The 21,809-nt window shown below is 40.6% G+C and overlaps 1 protein-coding gene across 2 annotated transcripts in view; it reads left to right on the forward strand.

The window, feature by feature from the left end:
* trappc9 (trafficking protein particle complex subunit 9) overlaps positions 1–21,809 on the forward strand; it is a 211,196-nt gene that overhangs the window by 96,815 nt on the left and 92,572 nt on the right. For both annotated transcript variants that reach the window (XM_061059316.1, XM_061059317.1), the window contains 2 exons: positions 10,612–10,754; positions 21,699–21,809. In XM_061059316.1, coding sequence (XP_060915299.1) covers positions 10,612–10,754; positions 21,699–21,809 — 254 coding nt within the window. The remainder of the gene's footprint in view (positions 1–10,611; positions 10,755–21,698) is intronic.

Raw genomic sequence — 21,809 nt, forward strand, 5'->3', positions numbered from 1 at the left:
TTTGCCTTTTTGTAATATTTAGTGAGATCACTGAAGAGGGCTGTCCCTTGTTCAAAGATTATTTGGCTTTTAAATAATTTCTTAAAACTATTTAAAATGCAGTGGTTGTAAATATTTTATCACATAATACTAACATTTAACTCGAGACTGAATTATTCAAGAAGGTAAGTTATTCTTCTCTGATGAGGCTGATATTAATGAGGGTCTAAGTATTGTGGCTGGAGCTCTTGTTTCATTCTTGGTTGTTTGATAGATTACCAAGTGCTGTGACTGGCAGTGTTGGGTAAATTACAGATAGTAGTTATGTCCTTAAAAGGGCGGCTGTGGTTCAGTTGGTGGAGTCGGTCGTCTCTTAACCGGAAGGTGGGGGGGTTCGATCCCCAGCTCCTTCAGCAACATGCCCGATGTGTCCTTGCGCAAGACTCTTAACCCCAAGTAGCTCCCGCTGCTTCGTCGGCGGGGTATGATTGTGTATGAATGGGATAAGATCTGTAAATGCAACAGACTCAACACTTGATGTGAAGCACGTTGCCGACAACATCCCTGTCAGTCCACGGGTCCAGCTTACAGATCCTGGAGCAGGCGGTGTTTTAAACCAAGCCGGCTGTGTGGATGGAGTGTCTCCTCCTTTTTCTGCTGAGCTAACGTGAGCTGCACCTGGGTCTCGGTTATCTGCATCACCGGGCTCTCTGACAGCTACTTTAGTAGAAGCTTGTTGTTGTTAAGCTTTGTGTTCTTGTGAAAGAAGTTTTTCCTTCCTGCTCATCGACTATAACTCACTTCTGCATTCTTGTTGTTTAACTCGAGCAGGAAAAAATAAAGTTGGTAGCCAGCAGCATTAAGATCCACAGTGATTAGATTAGCCTCAGTGTTACATTTAGTCCAATCCCAAGAAGGTTTTGGTGAAGTTCTGTTTGTTGTCTTTTTATGTTCGCTTGGAACTGCTGTATGCAAACACAGCAGGTATAATTAGAGAATCCAGCGTTTCATCATGCTTGCTGGACTTGAATTCATGTGTGAAATGCAGAGAGCCAGACCAAGTGTGGCTCCATATGCTGCAGTGCTGGATGACTAAAACCTCATTGATCAGATCACCTTCAGCTGCATCACAGTCACCCTGAACAGGATGTTTATAAACCAGCATGCTTCACAGTCCAGCACACCTGCTTTTTTTTTTTTTTTTGACAGGTCATTGTTGTTGATGTGTGTGTGTGTCCAAGTGTAGAACTACATGCCTGCTCATGCATCACAGTACAATTTATCACTTTTTTTTTTTTTCAGGCTTTGGATCATCTAGCTTTCAGCTTGTCCCATCTTTGAAGCTGACTTCACGTCTGCACGGTTCACTGGCTGTTGATATGCTATCTAAGAACAGCAGCGAGGGCCAGGGGTGATGTGAGGCCTCTGCCTGTGGTCGCTCCAGCTGGTAAATGGTGTGACACCTGCACAGGACCACGAGGTTACATAAAAGAGCAGCCGTTTCATGTCATAGGCACCCGTGGGTCCTCTGTTTACCTCTGATCACACAGCGACAGAGAAAACCAGGTGTGTGTCTGTGTTGTTGCACTCCAGCCAGTCATCAACTGGGACACACGCTCTCCCCTGACAAAATTTAGTGCTGCTGTTCATCCACTATCCTTCCCCTTCATGACTCACAACGTATAATCAAATTGAACCAAATGTAAGTGAATTAGTCAACACTCAGAAAATAAATCAAATTACTCTGGATGAAACGGTTCTTTTATTGGGAAAATTCACAGGAAGCACTGAAACACATGAAGCAGACACACCTGGGTTTCTACTTTATGTGTCTTCACCCGCCTCATCGACCAAACACTATTAGCATTTGTCACGGTTTGGTGCATATGATAGATTCTGGCTGTAAACTTCAACCCAAGCAAACAGAGAAATGGGCTGCTGTTGATAGTTGGATGTAATCCATTGCTTTGGAAACCAGATTGCATTTCTAGTCTAAGGTAACCCAAGCATCATTTGAGTCGGAGGATTTCTGCAGCCAATTGGTGGATTCCCAGCCAGGTTTTGCTTACAGGCACCTAAAGGACTACTTGGCAGTATCCTGGCTGGAGCTGTTAATCAGATGGTATTTTATTCGGCCTTTTACAGGCTGCTGGGTGCAGTTCCTTCGTCTTCTTGCTCTGGCTGCTATTTTGGGGTGGTGAAGAATAACTCTTTCCTGGTGTAAAAGTTCCGCGTCTTTTCGTGCTAGAACATCATGGTGCTGGGTTTGCGCTCGTAATGGCACACTCCCGACTACGACTAGGGATGTAACAATACCTCACAATACTATTTAAACTTTATACAAATTGATTTAACGAAAGAAAAAATATTGTGCTATACTGTGTTTTACTTGCAGAGGGCACTATCTGCTTTTGGCTTCTCTTGTTTGATGTCAGTAGCTGAAGAAGAAGGAAGTACAGACATAGCAGCAGCAAGTGAAGATTTTGAGGTCCATTATGTTTGAAAGCAGGAGTCTATTCGAGAGGTGAGCAGAAAACAGGCAAGAAACTTATGAACTAGACAAATAACATACATATGTATAAGGGATATTTCATCCTTTTGTTACCAGAGAATAAAAAAACAAGTCATATCTATTTATAAAATCACTTAATTTACATGTCTATATAAGAAGTAAAATATAGTAAAAAAATGAAGTTGTTTCTTAAGGCAGTTTTTATAAGAACTATAGAGTGGTCTGTTTTAACAGGAAGAAGTGAGGTCTGGTCTGGACAAACACTCAAAAAAACATGAACTTTTTCCTGTTCCCAACAGATACCTGAGGTCAGCACAGTGCACCTGCGTGGTGCAGAGGTTAATGTATGACCTGCAGATATTTTATTTTCATTCTTATGTTTTTGTGTTTGGAATAGAGCTTTTTATCGGCTGAAAAGCATAGTTTTGTTTTTTGGAAAGATGAATTCTGCTGCTCACATGTTGTCTTCTTTACTGTACAGCTTACAGTAGAGATCATGATACATGTTTGACGTAGATGAGCTCTTCACATTATCTTGCAGTTTTTTTTATTCCATCCTCAATTGCTCTTAACATTTGGAGCAATGACATCCAATAACCTCTTTGTTGCATGTTCCTTTGAGTTGTAAAAGCCACTCACCCACTACTTCAAATGTATCCAGTTCTAAATGCCACATCAGAGGTAAATCCTAACTGTGAGGGGTTGCAGAGTGTGACATTATAAACGTTGTGTGCAGAAATGTCACGACTTTCATTAAGTGGACCTGCTTGGGGCTCTTCAAGGTGTGCCTATGGTTTGGGGGTGGTTACTGCACAATGCTTTTCACACTGATTTACTTCACTCTATGGGCTGTATGCAGCCTGAGCAGTTTAAGATCCTCTAACCCCCATCAGCTGTCATATCAACACAGACAAGCTCATGGCGCCCTCGCTCCTCGTCATCCAGCGATTATTGCTAAGTCATTACACCGTGGGACCAATAGAGAACATATTGGCTCTTATCAGCTGCCCTCTTCTCTCATGAATCATCTATCGCCAACAAGCACAGTAGAAACATGATAAAGTCAAGGAGTTGCAATGCCATAGATGTAGTTTAAGTGCCTCTTAGAAGCTATAATGCAGAAATAATGGACTCAATAAGAGTTTGATCTTATATATCCACAAGCTTCGTTTTAATGGAAGCAATAATGATCTCTTTTGTTTGAGCATATGGAATCAATTTTAGACCCTTTAGACGCCATTACAGAACCTGTCTGAGATTATATGTTCTCTATTATTCTCAGTAATTTACATGCGGCCTTGACCCTGGACTTATTCAGAATACGTATTCTGCTGCTCATCTGTCCAGGATGGGTAACCTCCAATATCAAGTGGGCCAAGGTCTGCAGGTTGTTTTTCCCCCGCACAATTCTTCCCCTTTAGGTCGCCCAACTTGAATTTTCCAGGATTGACAGATTGCCAGTCCAAGCCTACAGGGGCATAGCGACAATGCTGTACTACTGTATCACCCACTTATGTACGACACAGACAACTTAGTTCTTCTTCGTGTCTGAGTTTTAATTCATTCATTTCCTGAACTTGATATGAAATGGACTTCGGGATGGCGTTTAGCGTCTCACCATTCCTTTCTTACTTTGAGCCTTGGGCAGCTCAAATGATTGGCTCAGTGATTGACAGCTTGGTGAACATTTGAAAAATAGTCCAAGCAGCACTCCAAATGGACCTATCATATCTTAATGCCCTCAAGTCATTTCTCAGGTTTTCTGCAAATAGTTTCATTGTCAAAGTGCACTCTGACCTGTCTGCCTAACCACCATTAAACACCCTGTCCCACAATCATGGAAAATCCTCTGTGATCTAGAAGAACTAGTTATTCACCATGTCTTTCCCTTTTTTCTTCTTTTTCAATATTCAGTTTGGAAACTAAGTACTTCTGAAACAGTGCAGAATTTATCTTGCAAGTGTGTCTCCCATAAAGAAGGGCTTTGTACAATTTCCAATTTGGCCCTCTGCCTGAAGATGATGATGTTTCACACCAGTACCTTTTACTGGCTTTTGCTTCGACCGTGGAGATCACATGGTGGCATTCCTCCCTCTATATTGTCAAACAGGAAGTGCAATATTTGGAAAAGATTGTGGAAGTGCAACCTGTCCTTTAAAAAAGGGATCATTCGATAAACTTTATGTTTAATTTCATTTGGGGCTTTTTATGCCTTTATTTAAAAAGACAGGAGAGCAGGAATATCGCAGGAGAGAGTGGGGAATGACATGCAGAAAGGGGCTGAGGGTCGGAGCAGAGTTGGAGGACTAAAGCCTCTGTGCATGGGGAGCAAAATCTAACCGCTTGTTAAACCAATTTTATTTTTTAATTTGACTATTTGTCAACGTAAACTCTTTTGAGGTTTAAAAAAGAAACGTTTGCATCTGGTTTATGTTTATCACTATGTAGAACTCGAGTGGATCAGAGTTCAGCAGTGATCAGTTAATGATTATGATAATGATTAGGTTAAATTAGGATCGCTTTACAAGACTGAAAGTAAGGTTAAACGAAAACCAATGAGCAGCAGCACCAGCAAGTTGGAAGCAGCAGAGCAAGCAAAGATGGATAACTTGCTCATTGATGTGAGAAATAAGCTAAAAGAAAAAATGAAAAGATAGAGGTCAAAACTGGAGGCACCTCTTCTGTCTGGGCCTTCATGCAAGTTGTGGACAAGCAGATGAGAGAGTTGGCACTGTTCAGTGCAGTGTACATTGCAGCAGCTCACATCGACAAGGGAATTGTCTCACTGGTAGAATTGTCTCGCAATCAGAAGGTTGGTATTTTGATCCTGCAGTCCACATGTCAGTGTCCTTGGGCAAGACTCTGAACCCCTAATTGTTTGGAGTGGCATAGCCTTCACATTGTGAATGTTTTGAGTGGGACTGGTTGGTACTTATGGACACTTTGCATACAGTAAAGCATTTTACACTGTAATGCACTTCAAATACAGTAAGTGGGGTATCAACATAATGTTGTATATTGCATGATAAGTACTTTTTCCAGTAGAACAGCATACTCCGTTGCAATCATAATTACCCAGGTTTTCTGTTCAGTTTATGTACCAGACCTGTCTCTGGTTTTGGGTCTCTCTTGTTTTGGACTTGCCATGGGTTGGGTCTTTATTATTTGGGGTAAAATGGATTAATGTGTGTTGTTTATGAGGTAAATGAGCACCAGTTGTCTCCTGCTCCATTGATTATTGTCTCCAATACTTTGAATATACGAAAGGCCTCTAAGATCTAAGGAAATCATTTTAAAGCCCTAAACATCAACTGACTGACACTAGTTGGGATTTCTGTGGCTGACCCTGGTGGGGAGGTTGATACAACCATCATCAAATCTGATGGTATAATGCTACAGAGTAAAAAATAGTGACACATGAAGACCCTGATTTAAAAGCCCTGACGGTTCACAAATGACAAGTTTCTAAAAATCATCCAAAAAGCACATGCCTGTCTCCGTTAAGTAGACATTTCTTGGATCCTTAAGGTAATTGTGCTATGCTAAGCTGTTTAGCAGCTGCTTTTGAATTGATTGTACTTTGATTAAATGGCTATTGATCCTGTCATTTTATTTCTAATATGATAGCCTTTAAGTGAATTTCCTATTAAGTGTATTCTTAAAAAGAAACACCTTAGGTAGTCATATTTCCCGTGCCAAGAAAGGGCAGACACAAAACTAAGCAACTTTGAGTCTCTAGCCTCTGAACAGCTAACCTTTCACTGGGATGTTTTATCTTAGTATTCCTGTCAGGACACAAGTGGCCATGCTATAATCTCTTCAGAAAGACTTGTCAGGATCTTTATCTCAGGGCCAAGACATTCAAAAAGCCTTCAGCATCCCTCTTTCTCTTTTTTGTTCAAGCTTCAAGTGCAAGACAAGGAATATTGTGTTTTTTGAATTCACCTCTATTCTCCAGAAAATGCTGCTTTGGATAAAGATGGATATGATAGATAGTCTGTTAGAGCTTCTTTGTTATGACACAAAAGTGGGGTGATGGCATTTAAGGTAAAAGCCAGTCCATCATCCATCTCATGCCTCTAATGCTCAGCAGCTAAAGTAGATTACAGAAGTATTTCTAAGGATAAAACAACACGCAGCCAGTGGCAGTTTAGGAAATTATGCAGGACAATCGTGAAGGATTTACTTTGGGTTACATGCTCAGTAAAAATGAATAAGAAAGATGGTAACTAGCACAACAACACAACACCAAATGATTGACGAATAATCAATCAATAATCCATCAATAGTTTTAAAGGGTAACGCATCATGGCTTCAGAAAACGTGCATTTCACCTTTTTGGTTTAATGACTTCATGTGAAAACAGCTAGTTTTCTCAAGGACACTATTAGCAGGAAAATCATCCTTTAAGACCACTTTTCGTTTAAGCCTTTGACCCGTAATAGATGGAGGTCAGGCAGTATTAAAGGATTGTCCATTCCCATGTGTCCTGCATAGAAGACGCACCACCAAGTGATAGTTTACTCAGTGGAAAGGGAACGCTACAGTGCCTCTGGTTCCAAAGTCCAATGTTCACCTGTTTGTTAAATGAATGTGGACTAAAAATATTTAATTTTTTTATGGATTGTAAAGACTCTGAGACAGATTTGTGATTTGGATCTGCATAAATTATATAAATTATCGTATTTAACCCAATCAATCAATGAATGGGTTTTTATGCACCAAAAAAAAAAAAAAACAACTACGAGAGGAAACTTTTCAACTTTGCGTATACAATTTAATCTTTTGATCTGATTGTTATCTTTTAATTTATTTTTTGTTAAAAAAGAAGCAAGTCTGCAAATAGTTGGAAAACTCAACTCAAAGGAAGACGAACATGCAACTTTGAACAGAAGAAATACCCCATTATTAACTTACAAATGTAAAGGTCAATATATAAGCGTTAAAAAGCCTTATTTTCCAGTTCACTTCATAACTAATCTTTGCTGAGACAACCTTATTATCTGCTGGTAAAATCTGCATGTAATGTCAAATGTTAATGAATGTGAATGAAGTGTTTCTGTGTACGGTGACAGTGAATCAGTTGGCTAACTATGACTGTGCACGATTCCATCTTTCCCAGTTTGTAACTGTACAGTAGAGTTGCAGCAACATGGCAGAGAAGCATATCTGCCTATTTGAGTCAGAAAGTTATTTCATCAAATATTACAAGTTATTCATCATCGGTCAAAATGGTGGTGCTATGTCTCTCCATTTTCTCTTGTCTTTCTTTATCATGTTTGCTTGTTGGTTAAAAGCTACCGGACATTAACTTGAGCACAACAGCTCATGCAGTGTACTCATCAGTTATGTTTGGCACTCAAATTAAATTGTTACCTCAATCTGGTCATTCTCACTTATCACGTTGTTTGTATTAATGTGAAAATAAGACCCGTGTGCGCTCAGGCAGTGGCTTGCGCCTGGCTTACTCCTAACACAGTCAGCTCATTACAGCAGGATCTATTTTTAACCACAGTGTGATTGAAATAGGGTCCTCAAGGGGCTGAGAGCAGAAGGAGGGGGAGGATTGAACAGATGAGGAACTCAGGGTCAGGCCCAGTTTGAAAAGGGAATCGTGGGTGCACCGCTGCTTTTTGCTAGGGTCACTGAAACAATCACTGTTCCTCAAGAGGATCATGTTGAGGCCATTAGTACCACACAGGCAGCACCAGGATTACACAGCTACCTTACACACAACTACTGGAATCTTATTCTGTTGCAATACCAGACTGTAGTAACACAGACGATAGTGTTAGTGTGGTACAGTCATTGTTTGTTTTTGGTTTTTCAATGGATTTATTCGTGATTATTAAAAGGTGAAACTACATTTGCCTCATCTGTCAACATGCAGGAGGAAAATAATAAGTCAAGAAAACATTATTACAAAAACAAAACTTTTAATGGAAAAGGCCCTACCCGTGTGCTCAAGGAATGATTTCTCTGAATCGATTAAAATGAGACCAATATCCAAATCAATGTCATTGCATGACATTTCCATGTTTAAACAAAGCTTCCTCCCTGAAAGGAGCAAGCCAGGGCAACTCCAAGAAAAATACAACACTTGCATCCTCCTAATGCGTACCAGCTCAAAACCTTCACCACACATGTAAATGTCGCTGAGAGACCCGAGCTGATTTCATTCTTGGTTTATATTTATAATAGTGATGTCAAAGTAATATTTACAGACCATACTTACAGATTATTTATTTATAAGTCACAGAGAGGGAAACACTGTCCTGATCACTGGCAAGTTGGGTGTGACTCGTCTTATAAATAATGTTGCACATTCACCACCAACTCTCAGCAGACATAATTGTTTTCCACTCTGTGTGGCTATAAGCACCATCATTTTTACATTAGACATTTGTAATGCAATGAGGCTGATATGCATAAAAAATACTGCGTCCAGTTTCTGCGCAGTGTAATAAATAATGGTTTGTTTAAATCTGAACAAACAGCACCAGCGAGTGTTTGCTCTGCAGTGCAGTTGAGGGTGCATTCAACTCTTTGCTTGTGTTTTGTAACTAAAAGGTGTTTCTCTGACCACTACGCAAAGGTTGATTAAACGCGAAAGGCGTGCAATCCTTTTGTGATGCATGGAGCAAAATGCCTTAGATGTACCTCATTTTTAGGTCATTTTTTTCATGTCTTAGCAACATGAAAACCAAGGAGATCCCCATGTCCTGGGCAGACATAAACGTCTGTGCAACATTTCAAGGAAAATCCATTTTGTGAAGACATTTCAGTCAAAACCACAAATGTGAACCCCATGGTGGACTATCGATTACCGAGTTTTCTGGATTCATCCTCCAGTTACCTTGAATGTGTGTACAATATTTTTTTTTCCTACACATCTAGTAAATGTTGAGATATCTCATTGGAAATGTGAAAGATTTGACCTTCACTTTGCACTTCATGAAATAATAGGGGTTTCTGTATTTATTAAGTAATCCTCTTTGTATCAGCATTGTCCATGGCACTCTGTCTGATCATTGTTGATATATTGTAATTGTATTTCAGTCTTGAAGACAGAAAGCCTTTATTGTCATTATACAATTGAACTACAGAATAATAAATGCTTCACCTTAAAGTGTACAAACGTGCAGGTTTCCACAGCTACAATCAACTTGCCTGGACCAAAGTGGAGGACTCACCAACATTGCCATTCATAGTGCCTGCTACTAGCTTGGCTTGGAATAAATGACATAATAATACTCTAAGTGAGAGGAAAATAATACGATTGACTTGAAATTATACCAAGGAATTGAAATGAAACCCATGCTGTTCTCGATGAGTGAAATTTCTGAATTTGGGTACTTGGTCTAAAATAATAATAATCCCCTCTAATGTTTTCATCTCTCTTTATTCAGTGCACTGTGCTTCTGTCATTAGGTAGTAATAGGCCAGACGTCGAGCCAGCAGGCTCCAAATCATTTCAGTTGGCGCTCTGCACGCCCACAAGAGGGTATAAAGACTGAAAATAATCAAGGAAACAGTGAAATTTGTTCTTGAAAGGCACAGCCAGTGCCTCCATCAGCAATATGTGGAGAGATGATATAGACTGCATAGGAAGGAAAGCGAGACCTTGGGTGATCCCTCCACCCGTTTCAGCCCATTGCCTGAGTCAGCTAGTGCTCCTTCACAATAAACTGCCACTTTTAATTTCCCCATCTTTCGCCCACTTGGCTGCTTGTCCTGCCCACCACCCCCACCCCCCCTCCAAAGAATATCTCTGAGTAATTTTTTGTGTCCACTTTCCTCTCATCATGTGGAACACGGCCAACAAGTCACGCCAACTGTTGCCCCACCCACAGCGACTAATCATACTTTCCTTCTCAGGCTTTCTCATGATTTGAATTCCATTTCATTAAATAGCACAATAGTTGTTCTTTTGTGCAATTATTTACTGCCACAATGCTTTGTTGATGCATCAGCCCGAAAAAAAAACACAGTTTTGGTGACAGAATGGCTAATCACACTTACCGTATGTATCTGTGCAGCTGATGATGGGACTTTCGATTTTTGTGCAAAGTAAAGCCAGCTTGATCTAAATGTATATCATTCCCTTGATCTCTTTGCAGACTTTGGAAGCAGTCCTGAACTTCAAGTACTCGGGTGGAGCAGGAAAAGTGGAGGGCTACTACAGGGAGCTGTCTTTGGGAGTCCATGTGGACATAGAGCCATCTGTTTTCTTCACCAGAGTCAGCACCCTCCCTGCGACCAGGTAACAGACTCACCTTTATCTTTTAGGGGATAACAACTTGACATTTTCAAACAAACTTGGGGCAGCTCATCAGGCACCCCTTTTTATTATCAGAATCAGAAATACTTTATTAATCCCAGGGGAAAAGTTGGTTGTTACAGTGGCTCTTAAACACAATATAGTAGTAGGACATATAGAAATATATATAATATACAAATAAAATAGACATAGACATAAACATATAAAATAAGCAATAAGTACCAAGGGAGAGTATTGAAGAATAATAAGCCATGTACAAATCACAGGTAAGTGGAATAGGGGGTGGCTGTGGCTCAGTTGGTAGAGTGGGTAGTGGAAGGTTGGGGGTTCGATCCCAAGCTCCTGGAGCAACGTGTCCGATGTGTCCTTGACTCCTTGGGCAAGACACTTAATTCCTGGTTGCATGTGTATGAATGGGACTTGTTACTTCTGATGGACTTTTTACATAGAAACCTCTTCAACCGCTTCCATCAGTGTGTGAATGGGTGTAAATGTGTAGGTGTGACATGCAGTGTAAAGCCCTTTGAACTATACAAGCTCTAGTCCATTTACCATCCAAGGTTGTCTTTATTATGCCTGTGAGAGTGCAGTTTGTTTTGCAGTCAGCAGTAAAATACATACAGCCAGCAATCAGCATACTACACAGGAAGGACCAAAATATAATTATATGAAATGTGCTACGTTGAACAGTCAGCAGTGATTTACAGAATAAATGAAAGCTTAACATCAATTCTAATCTTGGACAGGAAAAATGTTCTGCCGTTCACATTTTCATTCAATTGTAACTTCTACTGAACATGCAGGGAGAATTGACATCATGTCTCTGTCGCCCCCTCCCCTCCAGCATTCATTCTTCAAAGCATGTGTTCATATGATGATGATGAAGTCCTGCAACTAGAGAATGTTTCATTTAAACGAGCAGCGATCAGATAACTATCAGTAGAGTACTGAGAAGTTTACCTCACGCCCCCTCTTGTCCCAGTCATGAGTGATAAACCTCGATTCTAAAGCCTCATTTCATCTCACATATACAATATACTGCAGCACAGTTTTCTCTTGAGTGGGGGAATAGATGCCCACTCTCTCTTTCACCACTGCAGTGACACTCTGGCTATGACATTATTGCTATCTAAACCAGAAGACTCAGGAGGTCAGATAGTGGCAGAGGTAGTTAAATGGATATTCAGTCATTTTTTTCATGCTTTCACATTCTCTTTCTCATGCACATACGTTACTACACACGCACTTACAATACCACACACACACACACACACACACACATTCCCGGTGCCATACTTCACTCCACTTTTCAGCTCTAGTACTCCTCAGGAAAAGAAAAAAAATCAAAGGGATGGAGACTGATCGTGGCTGTGAAATGGCCCCTTGAAGTGTATCATTAGCTTAAATAATATCTGTAGTTGAAGCCATCCATCTCGGCTCTTTGCGGATACGTATGAATATGCAATGAACCTTTACTGACTACAATACACATAAAGTCATTGCATGATCCCTCTCCTCTTTACCTCTGCAACATCCATTCCTCATCCTACAGACACATCTGCTCTAAAACAAAGCAAAACAGTCAAACATTTTCCCTCTCTCTCTCTCTCTCTCTCTCTCTCTCTCTCTCAAACATTGATTTAGTGGTTGAGTGGGAAAACTTTTATGTATGTGTCAGTGGATTTTCTATCCAGCGATTCTATGAGCAAATTAAACTGTGCAATAGCACAACAATGGTCCCACTTTCTTCTCCCTTACTCTCTTGCTTAACTTTCTCTTTTCCTTGACGCATTATCTCCCTCCAAATTTTATTTCAGTCGTCCTCTCCCTTTTTCTAGTTCTCTGTCTCTGTTCTCGTTATGCTTATTCTCTTACTCTCTTACTCTCTCAACTTCATCATCTTTTTTTGTTAATTTTTGCCCTCCACTTCTATGTCTGTTGTCTTTCCTTATGATCTTCTTTGGGGCTGCTGTGGCTCAATCGCCTTTCCGGTTTAGAAGGTTAACCGGAAGGTCGGGGGTTCGATTCCCACCTCCTGCAGCCACATCCGATGTGTCCGTGGACAAGACACTTAACCCCGAATTGCTCCCACTGCTTCGGCGGCGGTGCATGAATGTGATTAGTTACTTCTAAAGGTCACAATACATAGCAGCCTCTGACATCAGTGTGTGAATGTGTAGGTGTGACATGAAGTGTAAAAGCGCTTTGAGTAGTCAGAAGACTAGAAAAGCACTATACAAGCTGAAATCCTTTTACCATTTTACCATCTTTGCATTTCTCCTGTCCCTCTCTCTAACTTTTCCTTCTTTTATTTTACTGCTATATTTTGCAGTACCCCTATTCATAACTAATATAGATAATCACTTTGAACAGGGTACTTTAGAAAAGCGAGCTCCGAGGAAGTTGAAAATATTAAAATTTGTATTTACTTAAAATGTAATGAACACCCTGAACCAGAGCCAAAATCCCCACACCAGCAGTACAGCAATATGAGAATGCAGTGCACTAGTAACAATGTTGAAATGTCAAAACATTTTGTAATGCGTCAAGATGATTCTGTAAGTCAAATATGGTTGTACCATACATTTTGTTGTCGGTAAATCTAAAGAAAAATACATTTAATGGGGCATTTTCTTTACCTGCTGCTTCATTGTCAGTCCCACTCATCTAACAGCCTCCTCTCACCCCCCTTTAAAACCACTGCTCTCTCAACCATGACAGCCTGCTAGTTTCCTAATGGAGTGGTGATGTACTGAAAAGCGACTTCTAGGGAGAAGCTCATATTCTTTCGGAGGTGTAGAGTCACAAGCTAAAAACACACAGTGCAGATGGTCTCTTTTTTATTCAGCCTTTACTGCTTTCATAACATCATATTTCCCATCATAACCCTGTTTATGATTCAAATCATGCATTTTACTACAATTACATCGCTATTGTATTGACCCAATACAGTTATACAAACAGCAGCTACTTAACTGTACCACACTGTGTGGTTCATCATGTTGCAGGTTGACATATGCTGCAGGAGGAATTATTGATCCTATAACTGTTTGTGATCAAGGATATTGATAAAGATGGGAAGAGGAGGTTTTAATAGATTAAAGTTGTTCACACCACAAACGTTTGTTAGGTTTTTCAGTGACAGCCTTGTTATGGTTGTAAGATGAGAACGGAGTGCTCTGAGGCTGTGACGTGACTAAGACCAGAGTGCTCCAAGGCCGAGACAAGAAAGAGACATTTAGGGGTCGAGACCAAGTCGATATCGAGGCCAAGGCAAGGTGAGACCAAGACAAAGACCAAACATATCTGACAAATCCTCACCTCGTGTGCAGCAGACATGTCACTCACCGTAACACCGGGAAGGTTGTGTCCGTTACCGAGGGATAAAAATAAAATGTATTTGTTCTTTTAGATAGGGGCCTTTCCTTCGAATCAAAGTAATGAGGTGGAAAAATCGCCTATCAGTGTTAATCTTGACCCGTCTTGATTTAAAATCCAGGGTCAGCCCAGTCCGAGATGGAGACAAGATCGAGTAAAAATACTTTTGATTCCGAGACGAGACTGAAACCTTCAAAAAGTGTTCTTGAGACCAAGAACGAATCAGAGTACTACCACACTAGTAAGAGTAAACTCAGGTAGCCAGCCGATTTGAGATATGTTTAATAGAGCCCTGATAGTGAACGACCCTCCTATTGACATGTGTAAGGAATACATACCTGCCAACTTCAGATGGCTGTGTCGGGATTAAACCACCTGAAGGATGGCCTTCATACACGCCGCCTGGTGTAGAAGACAGACGCTCGTAGAATCAGTAATTCAACTTCATTCTGCCGTCCTGGCATCCCTGCCATATTAAGAACAAAATATTATTTGCAGTACAATAAGACATGTGTACTATTTGTGCATTCTAAGTTGACATTGAAGCACTCAAGAAAGGCATGAATGAGGGCTTTTTAAAACTAAAATAGCACAGCGTGTTGCCCTTAGTGTGCTGTGGACCAGCTCTCAGCAGCAGCTGGCAGGAAAAGTGGTCCATCTTTCCACAAAAATAGAGCTCAACAGTGACTGCCCACTTTTTCGGCAGCTCTGGTTCCAGAAGTTTTCCCAATTCAAGTCCTCCATTGACATTTCAGAAAATCCTAATATGAACATTTTCCTGAAACCAAGGCCACCAGCTACCTATAACTATAAAACATTAGATTTGGTACAATTGGAAAACAGAGAAAAGAAAAAGGTGCAAGAGTCAGCACTGTCGAGACGATTTGTAGTTTGTTAGCATCACTAATATGCTCACTCTCTCTCTACCTGTCTCTCCAATTTGATCTCCAGGTCACCTACTTTTCTTTTATCTTTCACCTTTTCTTGCACTTCAGTTTTTTTTCTCCTTCTATTTCTCTCTTTTTTTTTTTTTTTCAGTTTCCAGCTCTCCCAACTATTCTATTTAATTTATCTACCCAAAGACAACTTCCTCAGCTGGCCCTTTGGCTTCCTCATAACTACAATAAGCATGTGGAGTCTTTTTCAAGTCAACACAGAACTGAAATAATTGGAGGTTATCATTAGCTGTCTTGAAACACTGAAGCGACTTCTGGTTGCCCTGGGTTGAAAGTGAACTCTTGCTGTAAATTAAAGAACCTACAAGGAGGATTCATATTTATAGACATGTACAGCTTGTAGAATGTCTAACAATTTAACAAGCTATTACAATTTCCTAACAGAAACACCTGAATCACAGAAACAGTGTGCTCATTCTATTTAATCTAACCCCACTGGGTAGTTAACACTGGCTTCCCTGAAGACAAAAATTGCATTAGAGTGCAGACTTTTTTTTTTTCACTTCATCTAAAACTGAATCACTCAAGTGTCTTGATTTTTCAAATGCTGAAAATGCAAAGATTAAATCAGGGCTGCCTTTTAGATGTTTACAATACAGATCATGAGCCAAGAAGACCAAGAGATGGCTTGCATATTGTCACTTGAACCACCTAAAGAAATTAAAGAAAAATACATTGGTATGGTACAGCTCTTGCTTATGTTTGCCTTTTTTGCCAAAATAAATCTGGAGTCATCTAAAAGCTCTAACAAGAATGAGATGATTGTTTCGGCCATATTTCCCAGCCTTGGGAGAATAATTCCCTGGAACCCCGAAGATAAAAATGTATTACGGGCAGTTTCCACAGGATCCAGCTGTGTACGTCAGCGCAGTGCACTTGGAGCTGAATGTGGCATCTCTGTGACCATGTTTCCACAGGATGCACCGTGGTCCGTTACTGGTGCGTGCCAGAAGCCCCACTCTGCTTGAAATACACACAAGTCTATTTTGTACTGAGCCCACAGCCAGCACGCATCAAACGGAACAGAGCGGCTCAACCTGGACAAGAAGTCAGGCACGGGTAGAAATAGAGCATCTGGTCAATTTCAAAATAAAACACCATGTACAGACTGCCCATCCCTATATCAACATCACATCAAAACAGGCGCCAAATGAACAAACAAAAAAATCAACCTCAGAGAGGTGAGGTAACCTGTTGTTTGCATGTTGTTACTCTTTATTCCCTCGGGATCTTGTGAACTCCTAATTCCAGCTACTCATGGCTGCGCTCCACTCTGCTCCATGCTTCAGAAAAGGATCCAACAGGGTATAGCTCACACACCACTAGGGAGAAGGAGCTCGGCACACACAGTTCCTGTGGAATCTACAGGTTAAGATGAACCTTGGTCAGTGCTCTCTGAAACAGTCTTAAAGAAATACTCAAAGCTTAGAAAGGAAATATTATGCCATAGGGCTTCTGAGAATGCATTTCACCGTAACCTCTGTATCTCATTTACCTCTCTCTCTACCTTTGTTTTGCTCTTCCTGACTTTCTAGATAGACTACAGTCTTCAAATGCTCTCTCCTCTCTGGCTCACTGCTGAGACAGTTTCTTTATCCTTTTTTTTCCAATTTCAATTTTTTTTTTCCCTTTCTGTCCCTATCTTCTGTTCTGTCTCTCAGGACTTCTTTCATTACTTCACTCTACATCTTCCTTTGCCCCCTCCCCGCCCTACCTTACTCTGGTGCTCTCTTCGCCTCACTATACATTTCTATACATTTGTATTCCCCGGCACCTTCCATATTAATGGCAGACCTTGCTGTCTCTCTTTCTGCTTTCTCACCTTTGGTCATATCTAAGGTGACAGATCTGTTAAAGAAAGTGACTGAGAGCCAGGAGGTGTGAAATACTCAGTGATCCATACTTTACAGGGACATGTTATAATCCCATTTGCTCAATATTGTGTTACCCCTGAAATATGCATTGGTCTGCAGGGGGAAATGAATGGATCCTTCAAGTGCACCTCGTTTAGCATCTCTTGGGTTGTGAGTAATAACTTACAGCCCTTAAAAGAAGGAAACCCTCCTCTGTTCTGCTGCCTTCAACTTACATGCATCACAGCTTTCCTGAGAATGATTTCCTCCTTGACATCACATCCTATTGTTTGTCTGGAGATAGAAAAACAGAGTCACTGGATGTGAATGTTATGTTTCAATCTTTCTTTCTTTTTTCTTTGTCAAGATTTAAGTCTACAGTTTTTTCAATTGCTCTTTTAAGCATGCAAGTGTGTTCAAATCATAGTCAGTCAATCAATCAATCAATCAATCAATCAATCAATCAATCAATCAATCAATCCATCAAATAATTAATCAACTAACCGGCAAAGAGACAGGTTAAGGTGCGTCAATAGATCAGCATGTGACCAGAATCTGACGATTTTTAGCGTTCTCATCCATGACCAGTGAGCAGTCGGTCCTCACAATTAAAACCAAATCTGGAGCCGGTCACAGACTCACGCACAAGCCTTTTCATGCCATACGCACAGTGACAAAAAAAACTAGCATGAAAGCCACATCTAAGTATAGCGTATACATTATTCCAAGAGAAGACATATTGAATTACAGTATCTAGAAATGCTCTATTGATACAAAGTACTAATACCAGTGGGACACTTGAGAAATGCAATACCGGCACACAAGCTGAGCTAACATTAGCAAAGAGCTAGGCTTGTAGCCCATGATGTGTTGTGTTCGCTAATGCAAGGGAGGCGCACTAAATTAACACACTTCATCCAACATGACATCCTCCAGCACTGATGTTGTAAGCTTTCTAACAGAATAAATGACATAAACCAGTTCTTCTTAGCTTCTCTTAGACAATAGTTAATGGTGCTGGTTGTGATACTTCCATGGTGGCTGCTTTGTGTGTAGGCTAATGTTATGGAGTGCAGAAGAAGATGATGTGGTTTTTTAAAAATGTTTTTATCCAGTCTGAAAATAAATAATGGTACAGAAATGTTGCACGACATGTACTCACCAGAACACAATGATCCATTTTGAATTTGTTTAAGGTATTTTCAGATACCGGTATCAGTACTGGACCAAATAAAACCAAATCTAGCTAATGGCCATGTATTGTTGAAATGCCATGCTTGTTTCTATTTACACATTTTTTATCATTTGATTTGTATTCATTACTCGCCCCTGTATTTGCCTACAGCTAAGAGAGATTTATGCAAATTTCCACTTGATTTGAAATGTTAAAATCCAGATATCACAGGCCTTTACTATGTGTTATAGGCGCCATGCAGTTCCTTTACTATACCCTTATAGGATTCTGTAACTACAAACAGCCCTAAAAATAGCCCATTATTGGCAGTTCTCTAAATCCAACCGGGCTAATTAAGGCCACTACATTTGTTAGCAGGGTATATATCATGTTTGTGTGCCAGAGTAAGGCAGCAAAATCAGCACTTATTGATTGCAGATTTGCAGAATCGACAGAGGTGCGGGCCCAGCGTCATTGATCAGCATTTCTGCCTCCTCCCACAGTGTGCTCCATCTTTACCACCCACTGCCTCACAATGACAGGGCATCGAGTCCAACTAATGCCCATCCGGCGTCAGCAGCTCTATTTATCTGTATGGTTGATGTGGGGACTAAAATAATCAGGCTGTCGCCCTGGTGTTTGTCTGTTTTGTATTGATGTCTTTCTGAGGTCTTGGCTTATAAATGTGTGGCGCCAGGTTGAGACGTTCACTGTCCTGCAACAAGGTCCTCTTCAGATCAATAATGGCAAAATGCTGACCTCATGGTGCATTTGTTAGGGTGGTCGTGTTCTCAGAAATAGACCACTTAGTAGTTCGCCTCTTTTTTTCCTCCCTTTTGGCACACCTCCAGCTGCACCTGAAATGATCCGTAGTAAAAGTCGTCTTCTGGGATCAGGACTTACTCCTTGAAATTAGGTTTGACTTCATAATATGCACCCAGGTACACAGGGTGGTGGTAGCACAACAATAATCCCTGCCTCCAACTCTTTCAGGATAGTTCTAAATGTTTAAGCACATGCAGGATGTGTAGCAAAAGTTGTTTTTTGCTTTATTTAATGCACACAAAGCGAGAGTATTGATATGTCATTGATCGATGATTTGTTATGCACACTGTGAGCAAAGAAGAGCAGGTTTGATACGTGTTCATTTTGAAGAGACAGGGATAACTTTGTTCCCTCGCTGCCTCACTTGGTTCTTAAATAGGATTTAAAAATTCACAGGCTGAAAGAGAGACAAGTAGTTTGAAACCCCATTGGCACTTTTGAATTATTTATTCAGCTTAGATCTTGGGGCCCTGCGTAGTAGCTCAGCAGAATACTTATCAAAATGATTCAGTGTTGTGATCCAGTTCCCGCTATTTGAAAAAAAACAACATAATCTTCAGCTTTTCTTCTGTAGCAGTCTTAGCATCAGTTCTTAAAAAAAAAAAAAAAAGCTTGTCCATTTGTTCAGTGTCATTTTCGGCTCATGCTTATCAAAAGGTGCAAATCCAGATCGTCTGTGCCTCTTATCTCTGACTCTTTTCCCTCAGTTTATCTCGGGTACTTAGAGCATGAACAATGAGCCGGTGTTTCTTAACTAGGTGGCCTGATTGATCACCTCAGCTAAACGGCACGACCTATAAATCAGTACCTCGCCCCATTCAGCCCGTTAATCAAATCCGCCAACAAAGACAACAAGACAATTAAAGAAACATGGGAAGGCTTTAAAAAAATGTGCTCCTTTAATTGCCAAAGCAGTTTATTAGGGACTTGGGCGAGCTCAACATAAGCCTCCATTAACCCCGAGATTTAAGAGGCAAGACGGTGGCTGGGAGGGGGGCTTAGCGTGACCCGGAGGGAAGATGATGGGCTGATGGGCAGCATTTAATTTGTACAAAGGACACAATTTTACATCTGTTCTCGCTGTTTGATTCCACTTATTGTAATTGCTTTTCAGCATGCTATATATTCCTGCTTTAGAAATCTGGCAGTTATGTTTCCAGCCCGAGAGAGCGAGAGAGAGAGAGAAAAGTTCAACCATTTGTGTGGCAATAGGGTCAAATACCTTCAACTTCGTGTTTACTTCTGTTTTCATTGTTTTTTTAACAGTATGAGCACTCAGGTTTAATATACTATATGAAACTAGAAAGTATAAGTGGAGAAAACAACTGATCCTCGTGATAAGTTTAAATCTTGATATTTATGGTCTTGGTCTTGTCTCAATCTCGCCCTGCCTTGGTCTTGGTCTTGACTCAAATGACTACACTAATGTTTTTTAACTGTGTAACTGTACACCAATACATGCAAGAGCAGCATAGCATGCTTCTAACTTTACTTAAAAGTTCATCAAAATTAAAAATTTGATTGAAATGTTCATGTTCCACCACATCTAATTGATATCAACAGGTAGAAACACGGACAAATTAGTGATCTCCGACAGAAGAATCTGGCTGTGATTGAGCTGCTTCCAACTTGATTTGATTGGTTGAGGTTTCCTTCAGTGTTTTCATTGTTTACAAGACTTTAAATGAGAGCCAAGTTATTCAAGGTGGTCTCCTCTTCAAAGCAAATAAACCCCATGATACAGAACATTTGGCAGATTCATGGTAAATAATCAATCCAATTCTGTTTGAAAGAGCTTCTCTGGCTTCAAGCCACCCTGCAGCTAACTTTAGCTCACTAGCTGAATACAATCTGTTAACAGGGTAATATTAGCCTTCCCAAATGGTCAATGGAATACTCTGATGATGGTGACCTGTGCAGGGAAAACATACAACTTGATAACAATATGGCCAATATGTTTGGTTTTGGTTTTGCTGAACTAGAAACAAAGGACCCAATCGCCCTACTAATAAGCGCAAATTTATGATTCAGCTGAAATCATTTGAAGTAGGGTAACTCATTTGGCCAAACTCTTTAAGCTAGACTGTATAAAAGGGTCAATGCTATGTGTAAAATGACAGTACTGCCTCATGCAGAGTTTAGTCATATGGCTGGCTGCATTGGACAGTCTGTCTTCCAGATACCCGTCCCTTTCATCCGTCATTACTGGGAGGAAGAAGAAGAAGAAAAATAAATCAGCTACTTGGGGGGTTAAAATTAACTCTTTGAAAAACCAGCATCATCTCCTGTCTTGATCTAAATCACAAATTGGCCCTCTTATGATCTGCATGAGAAAAGCAGGCGTGGGATGATGTGGAGATGGCCTGCTCATGCTAGGCCTGCGGGTCTGATGAAAGCGCCGCCACCTTTGATGTTATGACAAGGACTGATGAGCACTTCACACCCTGTCTTCTCTTGATCTCATACATTTCCAGTGTACGTGTGTCTGGTTGTTTATTTTTAGAAAGTCATTGTCACCTCATGTATAAACTCTTGCAACTAATTAAGCATACTCCATGGCCACCAGAGTCTCCCTATAGAACATAAATGTGTGTGAGAGCTTTCTTTTATGTATTTGTGTTTAATGTCTAAAGAAATCTTTGCCTCTGATGATACTCGAGGGCTGTCTGCCCCGGATGAGCCAGTGCAATCACAAACATCATTTTAGAATCTGTGGTTTTGTGTCTGTGTCTTTCCATAGCACCCGCCAGTGTCATCTGCTGCTCGACATTTTCAACCCAACAGAGCACGAACTCACCGTCAGTGCCAAGAACAACCAGGACCTGGTCCTCCATGCCAGCGAGTGCCAGAG

The sequence above is a fragment of the Labrus mixtus genome, chromosome 16, assembly GCF_963584025.1.
Source record: "Labrus mixtus chromosome 16, fLabMix1.1, whole genome shotgun sequence".
NCBI lineage: Eukaryota > Metazoa > Chordata > Actinopteri > Labriformes > Labridae > Labrus > Labrus mixtus.